The sequence below is a fragment of the Haemorhous mexicanus genome, chromosome 8, assembly GCF_027477595.1.
Source record: "Haemorhous mexicanus isolate bHaeMex1 chromosome 8, bHaeMex1.pri, whole genome shotgun sequence".
Taxonomy (NCBI): Eukaryota; Metazoa; Chordata; class Aves; order Passeriformes; family Fringillidae; genus Haemorhous; species Haemorhous mexicanus.
This window is the reverse complement of record NC_082348.1, coordinates 22,810,606-22,829,580: the sequence shown is the minus strand read 5'-3', so window position 1 is coordinate 22,829,580 and position 18,975 is coordinate 22,810,606. Positions and strand designations below refer to the sequence as shown.

At 41.2% G+C, this 18,975-nt stretch overlaps 1 protein-coding gene across 1 annotated transcript in view; it reads left to right on the top strand.

Moving 5' to 3' along the window:
• Positions 1-18,975, top strand: part of TTN (titin) — a 236,589-nt gene that overhangs the window by 61,502 nt on the left and 156,112 nt on the right. Inside the window, exons 66-96 of the mRNA XM_059852303.1 lie at positions 203-484; positions 1,082-1,360; positions 1,473-1,754; positions 2,250-2,528; positions 2,652-2,939; positions 3,146-3,424; positions 3,522-3,800; positions 3,903-4,181; positions 4,283-4,570; positions 4,703-4,990; positions 5,886-6,167; positions 6,881-7,159; positions 7,275-7,556; positions 7,705-7,983; positions 8,109-8,396; positions 8,634-8,912; positions 9,017-9,295; positions 9,373-9,651; positions 9,794-10,081; positions 10,243-10,530; positions 13,229-13,510; positions 13,777-14,055; positions 14,166-14,447; positions 14,567-14,845; positions 15,332-15,619; positions 15,769-16,047; positions 16,134-16,412; positions 16,511-16,789; positions 17,320-17,607; positions 17,762-18,049; positions 18,555-18,845. Coding sequence (XP_059708286.1) covers positions 203-484; positions 1,082-1,360; positions 1,473-1,754; positions 2,250-2,528; positions 2,652-2,939; positions 3,146-3,424; positions 3,522-3,800; positions 3,903-4,181; positions 4,283-4,570; positions 4,703-4,990; positions 5,886-6,167; positions 6,881-7,159; positions 7,275-7,556; positions 7,705-7,983; positions 8,109-8,396; positions 8,634-8,912; positions 9,017-9,295; positions 9,373-9,651; positions 9,794-10,081; positions 10,243-10,530; positions 13,229-13,510; positions 13,777-14,055; positions 14,166-14,447; positions 14,567-14,845; positions 15,332-15,619; positions 15,769-16,047; positions 16,134-16,412; positions 16,511-16,789; positions 17,320-17,607; positions 17,762-18,049; positions 18,555-18,845 — 8,760 coding nt within the window. The remainder of the gene's footprint in view (positions 1-202; positions 485-1,081; positions 1,361-1,472; positions 1,755-2,249; positions 2,529-2,651; positions 2,940-3,145; positions 3,425-3,521; positions 3,801-3,902; positions 4,182-4,282; positions 4,571-4,702; positions 4,991-5,885; positions 6,168-6,880; positions 7,160-7,274; positions 7,557-7,704; positions 7,984-8,108; positions 8,397-8,633; positions 8,913-9,016; positions 9,296-9,372; positions 9,652-9,793; positions 10,082-10,242; positions 10,531-13,228; positions 13,511-13,776; positions 14,056-14,165; positions 14,448-14,566; positions 14,846-15,331; positions 15,620-15,768; positions 16,048-16,133; positions 16,413-16,510; positions 16,790-17,319; positions 17,608-17,761; positions 18,050-18,554; positions 18,846-18,975) is intronic.

Genomic DNA, 18,975 nt, shown 5'->3' with positions numbered 1-18,975 from the left:
CACTCTTTCTTGTTCTGTTGTTATCTTTTTGTCTCCTTCTTCTCCTTTCTTTTTGCCAAGCCCACCTTGGTGATCTTTGGTACACTGCCAAGTGAATTCCCTACTCTGTGTTTGCAACCCACCATTATTTGGCTCTTTTCCCACCATTTTCTCTCCAGTATTAGTTCAGACCTTTCTGACCCCACTTTTTTTGGTTTTTTAGAACCCCCCAAGTTTGCTAAGAAGCTAGAGGCAACAAAAGTAGTCAAGCAGGGTGACTCAGCCCGGCTTGAGTGCAAAGTAAGTGGATCTCCAGAGATGAAAGTAGTGTGGTTCAGAAATGACCATGAAATTGTTGCCAGTGAAAAATTCCGGACATCATTCATTGACTCTGTGGCGGTGCTTGAAATGAATCATCTGAGCACTGACGAGAGCGGTGACTACATCTGTGAAGCTCACAACCCTGCCGGCAAGGCCAGCTGTAGCACCAAAGTCACAGTGAAAGGTTAGCTGTCCTCTTGTTTTCCAGCTGCATCCTATTTTCCCCCTGGTGGCTGTAGCCCTTAGAAATAGGCAAGAACATGAGATTAATTTATTTCAGAACTGCCCTGTTCTTCATGTCATGTTTGTTTCTTGGTGCCCCCTCATCTTCTCTGCCTGTGTCTAAACAAGAGAGATGACGTTCTTAATGTAGATGAGTACTAAGCTAGTTTTTCCCCAATTCTATAATTTTAATATCCAAGACAATTCATGGTGGGAATTGCTATATCAAGAAGCTGAACTACAAAGAGAAAGAACAGACACAAACTGACTAGTGTCAGTTTTATACCCTGTATGGGAGATTACTTCCGGCTAAATAAGACCTGTACCCTCTCTGCCAAAGGTCACCCCTCTGTTTTCCTTTTCTAAAGGGGAGCTAAGGGCTCTTAATGCTCACCTTTGTGCAAGCTCATTTCATGTTGTGCCCAGAAAAAGAGGGAAGTCTTGCCCATTCTGTAGTTATTCTCAGCAGTCCCATTTTCCAGAAGCTGGTATCTGTAGAGTCTTTGTCAATCAAAGAGCTTCAGACTACTTTCTAAATGTTCCTTTCTTCCCTTGTTAGAACCTCCTGTCTTTAGCAGGAAGCCTTCTCCAGTAGACATTGTCAGAGGCTCTGAGGTTAGCCTGGAATGTGAGATTTCAGGAACACCTCCATTTGACGTGGCCTGGTACAAAGACAGGAGGCAAATCCGCAGTAGTAAGAAGTACAAGGTTACAGCCAAAAACTACCACACGAGCGTTCGCATTCTTAACGTCGAAGCTGCAGATGTTGGTGAATATCAGTGCAAAGCACAGAACGATGTAGGAAGTGACACTTGTATTTGCACTGTGAAGCTGAAAGGTAAAGTACTGGTACACTTGTCTTCTGCAGTGCTCCCAGGGGTGCTGCATTGCTCTTCCTTGTGGAAACACTGTGAGTATTTACTATAACGGTGTATAACTTTCTTCTTCAGAACCACCAAAATTCTTGACTAAAATAAACAGCGTGACTGTTGTGGTTGGTGAGCCAGTAGAGTTACAAGCAAGAGTGGAGGGCTCCCAGCCAATTTCTGTGCAGTGGCTTAAAGACAAAGAGGAAATTATCAGAGAAAGTGAGAACACAAAGATCACATTTATGGAAAATATTGCAACTTTGCAATTTGTGCGCACAGAGACCAGCAGTGCTGGAAAATACACTTGTCAGATCAGAAATGATGCTGGAAGTCGCGAGTGTATGGCTACCTTAACTATTCTAGGTAGGTAAAAAGCACAAATTCATGGAAGTTTCTTTTTAAAGCTAGAAACTTGGCTGTTTATTATCAGCTGTATACTTTGCTTATGCCTCTGAGTTCAAAACAAAAAAAATAGAATTCTTCTCTCCCCAACAAGCAGAACTCAGGTTCCATATTTCCAGTCCAGCAATAGAGTTGGAAGGAACCGCTCCATATTTCTGTCATGTCTTCTGCTCAGAGAGGGAGGTTAAAATATTTTACATTTTAAATGAAAATATACTTTAAAATTATTTGAAAAATTTAAATTATTTTTACTTAGTTTTGGAAAGCATCTGAAATTTGCCATTTTAGAGTAACAGAAAAGATGGAAAAAACAGCTGTAAAAAATTCCACACCCCAACAAATCAAAATTTCCTTAGTATCAAATGTGTAAGCCCCGTCTCCTAGTGCTATAATACTTACAGCTAATACTTATCAAACCCTGTTTTAACCATATATGTTACCCATCTCTCCTTCCAGAGCCTGCAGTCATTGTAGAGAAAGCAGAGCCAATGAAAGTTACTATAGGAGATGCCTGTACTTTGGAATGCAAAGTAGCAGGCACACCACAGCTTTCCACTGGGTGGTTCAAGGATGGCAAAGAACTGACCAGCAGCCAAAAATACAGAATCACTTTCCTCAATAATGTATCTACACTTAAAATTATGGATGCAGAAAAGGAAGATGGTGGATTGTACACTTTTGCTGTGCAAAACGACGTGGGGAAAAGCAGCTGCACAGCATCAGTTGATGTTTTAGGTTGGTTGGGTAGTTTGTCTTCTATCTTTTACAAAACCTTTTGTTTGGCCATTCTCTGTCCTTTATTCCATTCCTTTACTCATTTTCTCTCTAACCGTGGATTTATTATGTTTTCTTATGCAGACCGAATCATTCCTCCTTCTTTCACAAGAAAACTAAAGGACATCCCTTGTGTTCTGGGTTCCTCAGCACTGCTGGAATGTAAAGTGTCAGGTTCACTTCCTATTTCTGTTGCCTGGTTCCAAAATGGACATAAGCTAGTCAGTGGAGAAAAACATCAAATGTCCTTTTCAGATAACCTATGTATTTTAGAAGTTAATTCACTGAGTCACTCAGATACTGGCACTTACACCTGCAAAGCTACCAACACAGCTGGCTCAGATGAATGCAGTGCTGTATTGACTGTACAAGGTGGGTATTTGACGGTCAGGAAGCTCTCTGAGCTATTCTTTTCTCTTTCTCTCTTGAAATTATCTGCAATCTTTTGTAAATATTCTTGGGGGAAGTTACTGGCAGAAAAATAAAGATTTTGCTCTTTATCGTCGGTAGGTGTGTGGAAATACCAGAGCTATGCTGCAGCAATTTGTCTTATCTATCTTTTTCTTTTGTGTGTTTAGAACCACCTTCTTTTGAGAGGACCCCAGAGCCTCTGGATGTATTGCCAGGCGCAAGCATCACTTTCACATGTGTTGTCAGAGGAACCCCTCCTTTTAAAGTTAACTGGTTTAGAGGGGCCAATGAACTTGTGCCAGGGGACAAATGCAATATCTACTTGGAGGAGTCCGTTGTGGAGCTTGAGTTATTTGATGTAACTCCTCCCCAAAGCGGAGAGTACACTTGTCTCGTGACTAATGACGCTGGCAGGGTAAATTGTACAACACACCTCACAGTAAAAGGTTTGTAAAGATGATGTCTCTCCATTTACCTTAAATTATTGTTTCCTTCTCTCCATTTGGCATGTTGTGCTCAACATTTGTGACTTACTTTCATTAGAGCCAGCTGTCTTTGTAAAGAAGCTGAGTGATCAGTATGTGGAGCCTGGCAAGCCCATCATCCTGGAGGGCACTTACACAGGCAGCCTGCCCATCTCTGTGACATGGAAGAAGAATGGCCACACCATCACACAATCTCAGAAGTGTAGCATCACCACCACAGAGAAATCCTGCATCCTAGAAATACTTGACAGCACCAAAGAAGATGCAGGAGAATACACTTGCCATGTTGAAAATGAGGCAGGAAGAGATGTTTGTGAGGCTGTAGTCTCTACCCTAGGTGTGTGCTCCCTTTGCTTCTTTTCCTTGCCTTTTTTTTCAAGTGTATGCTTTCCAAAACCTGGCACACAATAAGCCTGTCTAATTGCTTCTCTTTTTGTAGAACCTCCCTACTTTGTTACACACTTGGAACCTCTTGAGGTGTCAGTTGGGTCTTACACAACATTGCAATGCCACGTTGCTGGAACACCAGAAATTACTGTGTCTTGGTACAAAGGTGATACGAAACTCAGGTCTACTCCTGAGTATAAAGTGTTCTTTAAAGACAATGTTGCTACACTTATCTTCAACAAAGTGGCTAGCAGCGACAGCGGAGAGTATATCTGCAAGGCAGAAAACAGTGTAGGAACTGCATCTACAAAGGCTCTCTTAACAGTTCAAGGTGATGATTTTATATTAGCTTGCTAAAACTCTTTTTGTCGTGCAAAACTATTAAAAAGTTGCTTCCTGGGGTGTATTTATCCTTTACTTGCTTTCTTCCAGAACGCAAACAACCACCTTCCTTTGCAAGAAAATTAAAGGACCTCGAGCACCCTGCTGGTTTACCCCTTAAGCTCATGTGTCGGCTCAATGGCTCCGAGCCCATTACTGTCACTTGGCACAAAGATGGTGTGCTGCTAAAGGATGACCACAATGTGCACACATCCTTTGTAGACAATGTTGCAGTGCTGCAACTGGTGCGAACCGAGATGAATCACACTGGGCAATACACCTGCACAGCCACCAATTCTGTGGGCACTGCCACCTCAAGTGCTAGGCTCACAGTGGCAGGTGTGTTGGCTTATAAAACTTTTACTTGGATCACAGGTTCCTCCCTCTTATTTCATGCATGCAATGGTATCTGTGTGTTGGATTAGCTTTTTTCTGAAGTATGAATATTACATGGCTTTCTTGTGTTTCTAGAACCCAAGCAAGCACCTGTCTTCGACATCAAACCAGAATCTATTGATGTGCCTTTTGGAGAAAGTGCTGATTTTGAATGCCATGTTATGGGAGCCCAGCCAATACACATAACGTGGTCCAAGGATGGTCGGGAGATCCGAACTGGAGGAAATTTCAATATTACATTCACAGCCAACACAGCTCACCTTCGAGTGCTCAGAGTGGGTAAAGGAGACTCTGGCCAATATACTTGCCAAGCTAGTAATGAAGCTGGGAAAGACTTCTGCTCAGCCCAACTCAGTGTCAAAGGTATTAAGTCACCTTTATGCATTTTCTTTTTCTTGGGTAAAGAGATCTCTTTGTCTTTGATCTTCTACCACTTCTAGTTTAGAAATATATAGAAAGTAGCTTTCCAGACTGCAGATATAAATCATGTAATGATCTTCTCACATCATACTATGTAACTGCAGAAGTCTTGTGTGCCTGCAAAATCTCAGAGGACAAAGGTACCTGTGTGAACCTGTTTGTATGGAGAGTTGCACTCACACTACTTTTTGCTTTAATAACTATAGTCACTGTAGTAGTCACTCATAGCAATTGCTATATGGAAAATTATTGGTAAATACAGCTCTACCTTGCATTTGTTGGCCTTCACAGGTGACTCTTTCAAATTTGATAAAGATTTCAGTTGGAGTTCTGAATTGTTAATTTAATCTAGACTATGAATCACTTAATTTTATAATGCAGAAATATACTTTCAAGGTGTCTAAGCAAGTGAAACGATCCCTACCGTGTTCCGTTGCTCCCAGGGATGAAGGGCTTGTCAAATCTTTCATGTTGGCCTGGGAACTCTGTTACTCGTTATCACTCAAAGGTAACAGCAAAATTTCAATTGGGTGGTGCGACCATTCTTTGCGTATCTTTTACAGCTTCAACTGTCTGATGCAGCAGGGTCCAAAGCTGGCAGAACACAGTTTTACTTGTTGTCTTTGCCTTCTTTTCTTCCTCTTCTGTATTCCCTTGAAAGGAAACTCTGGTTGGGGATGCAGCCAACTTCTGTAACTTCTGTAACTTCTGTAACTTCTGTAATTTTATTTTTGTGCTATAGTACTCTTGTGCCTCCTGGAACTCTTGCTCGGTGCTGTAGATTTCACATGGCAAACAGCTAAGTTGTCATTCTCTCCATACTTACTCTGTTCTGCAGAACCTCCCAAGTTCATCAAGAAGCCTGAAGCTTTGCGGTTCGCGAAGCAGGGGGACACGGTTCAGCTTGAATGTAAAATCAGTGGCACACCGGAGATCAGAATCGTGTGGTACAAAAACGATCAGGCACTGCAGGCAGGCAACAGGCTGCACATGTCCTTTGTAGACTCTGTGGCAACGCTGACCATCTTGGGTGCCACTGCAGAAGATGCTGGGGATTACATCTGTGAAGCCCACAACTCTGCAGGCACAGCCAGCTGCAGCACTTCAGTCACAGTGAAAGGTTAGCAGAAGCTCCGCGCTCCACCAGAACCCCTGGCTGCCAGGCCTGCCCCCAGCTGCACTGCTGCTGCAGCAGCTGGTGCCTGCTGGGCCAGTGTCTCTCCAGCTGCTCTTGCATTTAAATGCTGATGTGTTTGAGTGGCAGAGATCAGGCAGGAAACAGTGGTGGGTGTTCAGCACTGTGCAGTCATTCCCTTGTCTCCCCATTTAAGTCAGTTGCAGAATGACCAAGGCAAGCTTTTCAGATCAAAATGAAAGCATGGACTAGGTGGAACACCAGCCATGGTGAGGAAGCTGGGAATACTTTTCAGCCATCCCTCTGCCTCCTTTTTATACGCAGTGATACTGACAGGAATGAAATTTAAGAAGGAAAAGGAAGCTGTGTAGCTGAGCTTCACTGACTGTAGTTTTCATGACTTGAAATAGTGGGGGGAAAGATGGAATGTAAGATGGAATGTCACTCTAGAGTTCAGTGGCTTTTGGGGAAGGACACTGAGCACTGATTCCAAACAGGTGCAGAAGTATCACATTTTCTGCCCTTTGGACTCTGAGTGCTGGGATTTTTTTAGAGGAGAGGCCACACATTTAAAAGCTAAACATGTGTTTACAATATAAGCGTAGGCTCCCTTCCTGAATATGTTGCTTCCTGCTGCTATCCAGAAATCCGCCCAGGGAAGGAAGCTCACACATTATGATGTGATTCTTTTTTTATAGAACCACCTGTTTTTAGCAAGGTGCCAAGCCCTGTGGACACTCTTAAAGGCTCAGATGTTATCCTTCAGTGTGAGATAGCGGGGACCCCACCCTTTGAGGTGGCTTGGTTCAAGGACCGGAGGCAGGTCAGGAGCAGCAAGAAGTTCAAGGTGACAGCAAAGCACTCCATTGCCAGTCTTCATATTCTCAATTTGGAATCTCAAGATACTGGAGAATACCAATGCAAAGCTATGAATGAGGTGGGAAGCGACACTTGCACCTGCCCAGTGAAATTCAAAGGTTTGTATGCCAGAGGATCAGCATCACTGCCTTCTTTTCTTGATTTCCTGGCTGTCGCTCTTCCAAGCAAGCATGTGTGATTAACTGTCCTCTGCCTCCTTGTTTTTGCTATCAGAACCTCCACGGTTTGCCAAGAAGCTGAGCGACACAGCAATCTTCATCGGGGAGCCAACAGCCCTGCAGGCAGTAGTGGAAGGATCCCCACCAATTTCTGTTGTCTGGCTCAAGGATAAGGGTGAAGTTATTAGGGAGAGTGAAAATGTTCAAATGTGGTTTATGGACAACATTGCAACTCTTGAGATTGCCAGTGCAGAGGGAACTGATGTTGGGAAGTACATCTGTCAGATCAAAAATGATGCTGGCATGCGGGAGTGCTCTGCCTTTTTACAGGTCCTAGGTGGGTATAGCCTACTCCACTATTGGTACTGTGTCTTACAGCTTGTACAGCTGGCTCTACCAGCCTTTGCCTTCTGCTTACACCCTGTGCTCACAGGTTTGTGGGCAGATTTCCCTGTGACACACAGACCCCTCCCTTCCTATTTCAGAACCAGCAGTCATCTTAGAGAAGACCGAGCCGATCACGGTAATGGCTGGCAATCCTTTTACCTTGGAGTGCAAAGTAGGAGGAACACCTGAGCTGATCACCAAGTGGTACAAAGATGGCAGAGAGCTAAAGAGTGACCGCAAATACCAAATTTCCTTTTTCAACAATATATCCACTTTGAAAGTCTTTTCTGCAGACAGGGGAGACAGGGGCTTGTATACTTTTGAGGTGCACAATGAAGTGGGGGACAGCAGCTGCACTTCTTCAGTAGATGTTTCAGGTCAGCTCTATGTCTTTATTGTTAACTCTTGTCTTTAAAGAAAGCTTTTATTTTTTTCCCCTTTTCTTTCCCCTGAAAGTAACCTCAACACTGGTCTTCCTGTTCTTCTGCCCTGTCCTCCTTAGATCGCCTCGTTCCTCCTTCATTCTCAAGAAAACTAAAGGAGACAAATGGGGTGCTGGGATCCTCTGTGCTGCTGGAGTGCAAAGTGTCTGGCACAGCTCCCATGTCTGTGTCTTGGTTTCAAGATGGGAATGAGATTGTTAGTGGAGAAAAATATGAAATCTCATTCTTGGATAATGTTTGTGCTTTGAAGTTGAATGCCCTGGATGTCACAGATACAGGGTCATATACATGTGTGGCAGCCAACGTGGCTGGATCTGATGAATGCAGTGCCTTCTTGACTGTACAAGGTCAGTGAAAGGACACTGCCACGCCTTAAACAAAATTCTTCTTCCCTCTTCTCTTTCTTTTCTCTGGTTTCCGGTGGTTTTCTGTGGTTTCTTTTTCATGGTTTGTTTGATTTGGGTTTTTTTCCCTGTGGTATCTTTTATTTTTTCTTTTTGACTCAAACCTGCTCATTTTCCTCCCCACAGAGACCCTCCTATTAACATCTTTCTCCCTCTTTCACTTCTTTGCATGATCCTTAGAACCACCTTCTTTTGTGAAGACACCTGATCCCCAGGAAGTTTTGCCTGGATCAAATGTGACATTCACCAGCTACATCAAGGGCAGTACTCCCTTCAAAGTGACCTGGTTCCGAGGAATCAGGGAGCTGGTGCCAGACAGCAACTGCTCCATCTCTCTCCATGAGTCTGTGGCACAGCTGCAGCTGTACAACGTGGAGCCAGGCCACAGTGGGGACTATGCCTGTGTGGTCACAAATGATGCTGGCAGTGCCTCATGTACAACACAGCTCTTTGTGAAAGGTGTGTCTGGGTGTGTGCATAAATGCACAATTATCTTCATTCACTCCCTGCCTGCAGCTCTTCCACATCTGTCCCTCTTACTATTGATTCATGCCTCCCCACAGAGCCTGCAGTCTTTGTGAAGAAATTGAGTGATTTCAGTGTGGAGCAGGGGAAGTCCATTGTGCTGGAAAGCAGCTACATTGGCACCCCTCCCATCTCTGTCACCTGGAAAAGAAATGGGATGCCCATTGCTCAGTCTCAACGCTGCACTGTTACAACTACTGAAAAATCTGGCATTCTTGAAATCTTCAACAGCACAAAGAATGATGAAGGCGAATATACCTGTGAGGTGGCAAATGAGGCGGGTGGGGATGTTTGCCACAGCCTTGTCTCCATCTTAGGTATTCATCACCCCTGATCCCCCTAACGCACCCCAGTGATGCTCTGCCTCTGCTCACCACCTTCTCTCCTTCCCTAGAACCACCTTATTTTGTCACACACCTGGACCGTGTGGAGGTGAAGGTTGGCGAGCCCTTGACCTTAAAATGCCAGATTGGTGGTTCACCAGAAATCAAGGTGTCCTGGTACAAAGATGACACCAAGCTCAGATCAACACAGGCTTACAAAATGCACTTCAAGAACAATGTGGCAACACTGGCATTCTCTGCTGTAGAGGACAGCAACATCGGGGAATATATCTGCAAAGCAGAAAATAGCATCGGCTCTGCCACCTCCACAGCTTTGCTTGTTGTTAAAGGTGATGGGCCAAGAGCCACTCTTTTGTGGGGTACTTTGTAGGAACTCTTTGTTGTCTACAGAAAGGGGGTTTTATTCATTTCAATGAGAATTAATTCTAGGTTGGCTGCTTACTGATAGTAGTGATTATGATTGTTTTGCAGAACGTCAGCTTCCCCCTACATTCACCAGAAAGCTTAAAGATATTCAGGAGGTGGTTGGCGCCCCGGTGACATTTGACTGCCGCATAACTGGCTCAGAGCCTATCCAGGTGTCTTGGTACAAGGATGGGGCTCTCTTAAGCGACACTGATAACGTGCAATCAGCCTTCTTAAATAATGTTGCGACTTTACAGATCTTAGAAACTAGTATGGATTACTGTGGCAAATATACTTGCTCAGCCCAAAATGCTCTGGGGACTGCCTCTTCCAGTGCCAAACTTCTCCTTACAGGTTTGTAGATGACACTTTAATGAAAATCTTTTGTATGTCTTTGCTCTTTTACTTCTCCACCCTTTTCCCCACTGTACCCATTGTATGGTGGCCAGGGACAGTGGGTATGGCATGGTGAGGCAGGCTTGGTGGTGAGCTCTGCCGTGCTTTCCTCTTTGCAGAACACCTACGACCTCCCTTCTTTGATGTCAAGCCAGTATCTATCGATGTAGCACTAGGGGAAAGTGCAACCTTTAAGTGCCACATGACTGGTTCTGCTCCCATGAGGATTACTTGGACCAGAGACAACAGAGAGATTCGTCCAGGTGGCAACTACAAAATGACACTGGTGGAAAACACAGCCAGCTTGACAGTCCTAAAAGTTGGTAAAGGAGATGCTGGACTCTACACATGTACTGCCAGCAACAGTGTTGGGAAGGACGCGTGCGCAGCTCAGCTGGCTGTACAAGGTATTGCTGTGGGCTCTGGTGTTTAGGAGGTTTTCTTTGCAAGGCAGACACCTGGAAAACACATCCTCTCCTGAATGCAGACATGTGTGCGACTAACAGTTTCTACAAGAGGTTACTCTGAGATGTCTTATTTCACTGAAATGTTATTGTAATACTTGTAATATTTAATACTTACTGATACTTCTTCTGCTTTGGTATAGTACTTGATTTTTCTTATCAAAGGGATTCTTCCATTGAAATATTAACTCTTATTACTTTGTTGTGCCTTTATGAATGGTTCTGTTGGACAGCAAAATCTGTCTTTCTAAAGCCTTTCTCCAGCAGTGACAGTCACTAGGTTGCCCAGGGGAGTGAAAGGAAACTGAGAGAAATTCAGTTCATTTATGAGACTTAGAAGTATTTTTACTGCACGTGCAGCTCCTGCAAATAGTTTTGCTCTTTCACAGACTGTAAACATTGAGAATTGCTCTTCTAAACAGCAAAACTGGGGGATCTGAGAGCAGATTTGGTGAAAAATATCCATCCCACCCAACACTTCACCTCTCCTTATTGTGTGTGGATCTAAAAGTAAAATCTAAATTTATGAATGGCTCAGACTGTCTTGGTGCAAGTGACATGTATGTTAGTGTAATTTCCTCAATGTAGGTGGAAACATATTTATAGATGTTCCAGATATTTCAATTTTACTGATTTTATAAGAGAAGAAACTAACATAGACTGCTTAGATTATGCCTGAGTTAAAAGGTCCCTGTTGCTTTCTTTACTCTTTTTTGTTTTTCTCTTTCCTCTGTATGAATTTAGAGTCCAAAGCGGGGGGAAATATTTCAAGGTTAAATCCTTTTACTCTCTATGACAAATAACACAGGAAACTGAGCTACTAGTAGCAAGATTGTCTATTAATTATTTGTCGAATGTTTTATATATATCAAGTTTTTTCCAGCCATAAGCATTTTTCTTGTGTAAGACTGAATTACCTGGATGCAGTAATAAGTAGGGCTGCTGTATTAGTAACTTGACTTCCAAAATGCACTGAAAAATTGTAGCAAGAAATCAAACCTCTTTAAAAGATCTGAAACTTCATTCCACCACAATAATTCTGTTTATTATTAATTATATGATTGCTAATAGCTTTATTTGAAAACCATTACCATTTGTAAAATGATCCAAGCTGACCTTATTTATTTTTTTACTCTTCAAATCTTTATTCATAAAGTCCTGGGGAGTGTTTTCAGTATTATTATTTTATTTTTTGATCCTGAATTTACTGACATGTTTTAGTATCAGTAAGATCAGTTTTCCCAAGGCTGTAAAATTAGTTATGTTGATTGATTTCAACCAGTTTCTCTAGAACTTGAAAGGTCAATCTCTTTGGGTGCATTGATTTGCATGCATTTAATTTGAGCATATGCTGTCTCACTTCTATGACATGCAGCCTTTTGTTTGCAGAATTAAGATCATTCTTTGAATTGACCTTGAAAACCTCACAGCTTTTCATTTACTTTCTCACGTTAATGAGAAAGTTATCTAATGTTCCCAATCTGTAGTTTCAATAATTGCTTTGTGTTCTATAACTGCTTTACCTTATAAATATATACCTTACTAATGTGTATACTCTCATTTTTGGAAAGGAGTGGAATCAGAGTGTGACCACTCAGCAACTGTTAGTATGCAGATAGGTAATCAACTCTCTCTCAAAGTGAAATCCAATAGCAAATTGCTAAGGCTCCAAGAGTCCTGATGTTAACAAATCATCATTTTTATTTTTAGAAACTCAGGAAGTTTTGTTTCTAGCAACACAGGATGTTCTGCAACTGTCCCACAGGTTGAAATAATCCAAAATTAATTAGATATTCTTCCTACACTTTACAGTCACACAAAGAGGCACTTCATCCTGTTTTGCAGAGAGATCTGTTTGTGGTGCCCACGTTACCACCTCTTGGTTTTACTAGTTATAACTTTGATCTATGAGCATTCAGTCTTGTGATTCTAATCATCTTGATTCTACTTTTGATGAAAAGTATCAAGCTTCCACTCCTTTCCCCTCCTTATGGAACAAAATGTGACCACCTGTTTTACTTTTTAATCACAGACATTTAACACCAATTCTATAAAACCAGCCATCTCATAATTCTCCTCAGCATGATTATTTCTAAGCTCTTTTGTTTGCTACCTAAACACCTTAACTTTGATTCCTTACGTGCAACTTTATGTTTGGTGTTGCATTAAATGTGTGAGGGATCATAATGCAGATACATTCATTGACTACATTAATTATTAATCACAAGATATAAAGCAATAGCTATAATACTCAACATAAATGCTTTTAGTAACATTTTTTTTGGCTGAACAGTTGAATTCTTACATTTGCATCAGGCATTTTGATTACACATATATAACAAGACCATATTTTGTAAAGAAAACTACCCATATCAACTAATCTGTAATGAATACATACAAGGAGAGGTAAAGTGGGTCAGTAAACGAAGGAGAAACTCATTGAAATGCATAGAGAAAACTTGTTTTCTTCTTAATCTGGATTTTGGACCAACTTGAAATCATCTAAAAAAATTTCATACCAATTGCAAAATCAGAATTTTTGCTTAAGTCCCAAAACTTTGCAGTTTCAGTTACACATCTCCCTGCTTATTCAAACAATTAGTGCAGTTTAAAGCATCACCTCTCCTTTTTGGCTTTCCAGAACCACCAAGGTTTATTAAGAAACTAGACTCCTCAAAACTTGTGAAACAGCACGATTCCACAACCTATGAATGCAAAATAGGTGGATCTCCAGAAATCAAAGTCACCTGGTACAAAGGTGAAACTGAAATCCATCCCAGTGAAAAATACAGAATGTCCTTTGTGGATTCAGTGGCAGTCATTGAAATGCACCACCTCAGTGTTGAAGACAGTGGTGACTACACGTGTGAAGCTCAGAATCCAGCGGGTAGTGCAAGCACCAGTACTACACTGAGAGTAAAAGGTCAGAATCTCAGCTCTTTCCTTCCCTTTCTAACATTAAGGGTCCTCCTTTAAGAAAAGCTCTTAAATCCCACTTTCTTTTGTCAGAGAGGCCAAAACCTGCCCAAGCAGATGGCAAATCTCTTATCTGTTTTTGATCTCTGTGGCAGCTCTTTCTTATCTATTGTCTTTGCTATTTAGCATCAGAAATGTTACTTCAATCTTCTGCCTTCTTTAATCTCTTTTGCTTAAATAACACAAATGATAACTCTTCTTTCTTTTTTCCAGCACCCCCTATTTTTACCAAGAAGCCCCATCCAGTTGAGACCTTGAAAGGGTCTGATATTCATCTGGAGTGTGAGCTTCAGGGCACTCCTCCATTCCAGATCTCATGGTATAAAGACAAACGAGAAATTCGGAGTAGCAAGAAGTACAAGGTCATGTCTGAGAACTACATAGCTAGTCTTCACATTCTCAGTGTGGATACTGCAGATGTTGGTGAATATCACTGTAAGGCTGTAAATGATGTGGGAAGTGACTCTTGTATTGGCTCTGTAACGCTAAGAGGTTTGTACAAAGATTGGCATCTTCTTGGCATTTCTTTGTTCCTGAAATTCTTCTCCTGCTTTTCTGCTCCTGGCAGGGTTCTTTACTGTTAAATGTCTTCTCTTAAATAGCACCACCAACCTTTGTGAAGAAGCTGAGTGATCTCACTGTCGTAGTCGGGGAGTCGATTGAACTGCAGGCTACAGTACAAGGATCGCAGCCCATTTCTGTTCTGTGGTTAAAAGACAAAGGGGAAATCATCAGAGAAAGTGATAATCTCTGGATCTCCTACTCAGAAAACATTGCAACTATGCAGATTGGAAATGCAGAACCAACCAATGCTGGGAAATACATTTGTCAGATAAAAAATGATGCTGGAGTTCAGGAATGCTTTGCCATGCTGAAAGTGCTAGGTTGGTAGCGTGAGATAAAAAACACAACGTGTTTTAAGATGCTCTGAAATTTAAATTTTAATCATAATAATAGCTATTTCGTTGTTCTAAAATTTTTTCTGACTTGCATTTCATTGCAGAACCTGCAGTCATTGTAGAGAAGCCAGGCCCAGTCAAAGTTACAGCTGGAGACTCTTGTACTCTGGAATGCACAGTAGATGGCACACCAGAGCTTACTGCTAGGTGGTTTAAGGATGGTAATGAACTGTCCACTGACCATAAATATAAAATCAGTTTCTTCAACAAAGTATCTGGGCTTAAGATCCTCAATGCAACACTAGAAGACAGTGGAGAATATACTTTTGAGGTGAAAAACAGTGTTGGTAAAAGCAGCTGCACAGCCTCAGTGCACGTTTCAGGTTAGTTGACTATTCTTTCTGAGTCACCTCTGATCCTTTAGTTCCTTTACAAAGCCTTCAGATAGCAAAGTGGTTATTGTGATGCCAGCCTAAGAGAGTTGTATAATCTTAGGAGTACTTGGCATGCCACTTTGACAGCTGTCAAGGATAGATGCCTACCTAAGAGGGGCAAAATCTGAGGAATTATTGAAAGGATTTGATTTCTTCAGCTTTAATCTACATGTTGTCTTCGACAGCTGCTGTTATATTGCAGCTTATGAAAAAGAATGGAAAAAACAAAAGGTGATCCTCAAGGATGATGGATGAAAGTTCCAGCATATCCTTAACCATTGACTATTTTTCAAATACTTAGCTGTTTCAGAGTATATTGTCAGAGCAGATATAGCAAAAGGTCACTAATATTATTATGCACAGAGAACTTCCTGCATTTAAGAATGCTGTATGGTAATTTTTATTTTTTTTTTTTTTATTTTGAAACAAATGCAGATCGTATTATACCTCCTTCTTTCACAAGAAAATTGAAAGAAACTTATGGTCAGCTGGGTTCTTCTGCTGTACTGGAGTGCAAAGTTTATGGGTCGCCTCCCATTCTGGTTTCCTGGTTTCATGATGGACAAGAGATTACCAGTGGAGAGAAGTATCAGGCTACTCTTACAGACAATACCTGTTCTCTAAAAGTGAATGGACTTCAGGAGTCTGATATGGGAACTTATTTGTGCACAGCTACTAATGTAGCTGGGTCTGATGAATGCAGCGCATTTTTGAGTGTTGTAGGTCAGTATCAATAAGAATCCAGAATCAGAGGGTCCAAATTTATTTTCAGAAAGATTTAATTTTTTCTTTGTTGAATATTTCTGGTCACTGTGATCTTCAAAAGAAGTTTGAACGTACTTATGTTCTGTCTGTTTTGTTTGTGCGCTTAGAACCACCATCTTTTGTGAAGAAACCTGAACCACTGGATGTTTTATCTGGGGCAAACATAACCTTTACTAGTATCGTAAAAGGTTCCCCTCCATTGGAAGTTAAATGGTTCAGAGGCAGTGTTGAGCTAGTACCAGGACCCAGATGCAGTATCACCTTGCAAGATTCAGTTGCAGAACTGGAGCTGTTTGATGTACATCCACTTGAGAGTGGAGACTACACCTGCCAGGTCTCTAATGAGGCAGGGAAAGTTTCTTGCACAACACATCTTTTTGTCAAAGGTTTGTCCAGACTACTGCTTCTTATTCTTCTTAAAGATGATCTCTTGGCTTTATTTAATTTGTTTTCTTCCTGTTGTTCATTATAGAACCAGCCAAATTTGTGAAGAAGGTGAATGATTTAAGTGTAGAGAAAGGGAAAAATTTAATCTTGGAATGCACATATATGGGTACTCCACCGATTTCAGTGACATGGAAGAAAAACGGAGTGAAAATAGTGCACTCTGAAAAGTGTAGCATCACCACTACAGACACATCTGCCATACTGGAAATCCCTAGCAGCAAACTAGAAGATCAGGGGCAATATTCTTGTCATATTGAAAATGATTCCGGGAAAGATACTTGTCATGGTACAATCACAATACTAGGTGCGTCAAGCCAGCAGCACTTCAACAAGTGTTGTTTGAACTACTACTGGTCATCATGCAATATCTTTTTATGCTAATGCCGTGTCTTTGTCCTTCAGAACCACCTTACTTCATTACACCCTTGGAGCCAGTGCAGGTGACTGTTGGGGATTCTGCATCCTTACAGTGCCAGGTCGCTGGAACACCAGAAATGATTGTGTCGTGGTACAAAGGCGATACAAAGCTGAGAGGAACTGCTACTGTGAAAATGCACTTTAGGAACCAAATTGCTACTCTGGTTTTCAGCCAGGTAGACAGTAGTGACAGTGGGGAGTACATCTGCAAAGTAGAAAACTCTGTTGGGGAGGCTTCTTCATCATCTTTGCTTACAGTTCAAGGTGAATATGTCAATTTTAAATATAGGGAAATGGACTATTTTTCTTAAGCATGCTTTGCTATTTTGAAAAACAACAATTGCCTCTTCGTCGTAAAACACTTTACTGTTTCTTGGTGTGTAAGGTACCCTGTGGTACTTTCTTCTACTAACAAAAGCCTACCAGTAAAGCTGATAGAAATACAGCACTTACTGACCACAGCTCTTCTGCGGCGTTACTAGCCTCTGTATCTTCCATCCCTGTTCAGGATATTGCTTTGATTGTTTGCAGTATTAGCAGTCCTGAGGCTCGTTGGGTCTAAGATAAAAAAAAAAAAAAAAAAAAAAAAAGGGACCTCTCTTCCTGCAACCATATGCCCAGGGCTCTTTACAACAAATTCAAAATAAATGATATGCTAAACAATATTTTATTTGGAAGTTGTGAGCAAAAATCTACCTTACTCTATGGTATATTAGTCAGTGATTATTGCTGAGTACAGCAAGCGGTGCGTGTCTTCTGGAAGTCTTCACTGTACAATACTTGTTCTCTTGCAGAGCGTAAACTTCCTCCTTCTTTTACACGAAAATTAAGAGACATTCATGAAACTGTTGGCTTACCAGTGGTGTTTGATTGTGGCATTGCTGGCTCAGAACCCATCGAAGTATCTTGGTTTAAAGACGGCGCGCGTGTAAAAGAGGACTACAATGTTCACACGTCCTTTGTAGATAATGTAGCAACTCTCCAGATTTTGAAGACAGATAGGAGCCTTATTGGGCAATACACCTGCACAGCTGTCAATGCTATTGGGACTGCTTCTTCTAGTGGCAGGCTTGTCCTTACAGGTTGGTGGGCTGTGAAATATTTAATGAAAATGTCTTAAAACAGAGTTTTGCTTTATGTATGGATTTAATATTGTACAACAGATTCTTATTTCACACAGTTTTAAAGTAAATTGAGATTTTTAAGTGATGGTTTTTTGTTTCTTTCACTCTTCAGAAGGGAAGACTCCTCCATTCTTTGACATCCCACTTACACCTGTGGATGGCATTATTGGAGAAAGTGCTGATTTTGAGTGTCACGTTTCTGGAACACAGCCTATAAGAGTCACTTGGGCAAAAGATGACCAAGAAATTAGAACAGGAAAGAACTATCAGATCAGTTATGTAGACAACACAGCCCATCTGACCATCTTGAGAGTTGACAGGGGAGATTCTGGAAGATATACATGCTATGCTAGCAATGAAGTTGGAAAGGACTCTTGCACAGCTCAACTGGCTGTTAAAGGTACTGAACAGATAATACATTGTGTTTACATTTTTCTTCCTTCAGTTATAAAGGAAGTTGGACTATTACTGCAAGATAACTTTGAGAACACTTTTGGGATGTAGTCTGAGAGTACCTATCTGGAGATACCTATGAATCTTTTGTGGGAATTAGGAAGGGTCTCTAACAGCAACAGGAGGGGAAATAAAACATTTTCTTTGGCCTACTTTCTCAATAGACTCTGGCCTATTTCGTTCTAAAGAACATGACAAAACTCTTGGGGTTATTTAAATGGTGTATGATTTAAATCAGTGTAAGAGAATTCTTTTTCAGACAGGAAATCACAGTGACAATGACTTAAGAGCAAGACTCTTGCTGTATATCTTAGCATAATTTCACTTTAAAAATATATCCAGTTTAAATGAGACTAAATATCAATTCCCCAATGTTCAAATTTTTCTTGAAGCATTGTTTTTAGGATTTTTCATCTCAAGATAGATTGATGGAATTTATGTTCTTTTTACAGAACGAAAAACTCCTCCTACTTTTACTAAGAAACTGTCTGAAGCAGTAGAAGAAACAGAAGGGAATGAACTTAAACTTGAGGGTCGTGTTTCTGGCTCTCAGCCTTTGACTGTTGCTTGGTATAAAAATAATCAGGAAGTCCATTCAAGTGCTCACTGTGAATTATCTTTCAAAAACAATGCCTTGCTTTTGCATATAAAGACTGTAGAGCAATCAGATGCTGGTTTATACACCTGTAAAGTGTCCAATGAAGCAGGAAGTGTGTTGAGTACATCTTCTGTTGTTATCAGAGGTTGGTTGAAGTCTTGTTTTTCTTTGCTTCATGCTTAAAAACAATTTCTTTGTTTTATTTAGCTGCAAGTATGTAGCATCTTTCTTATGAGCTGACTTTACTTACCTTAACAGCAGTGATTTGTCCAGAG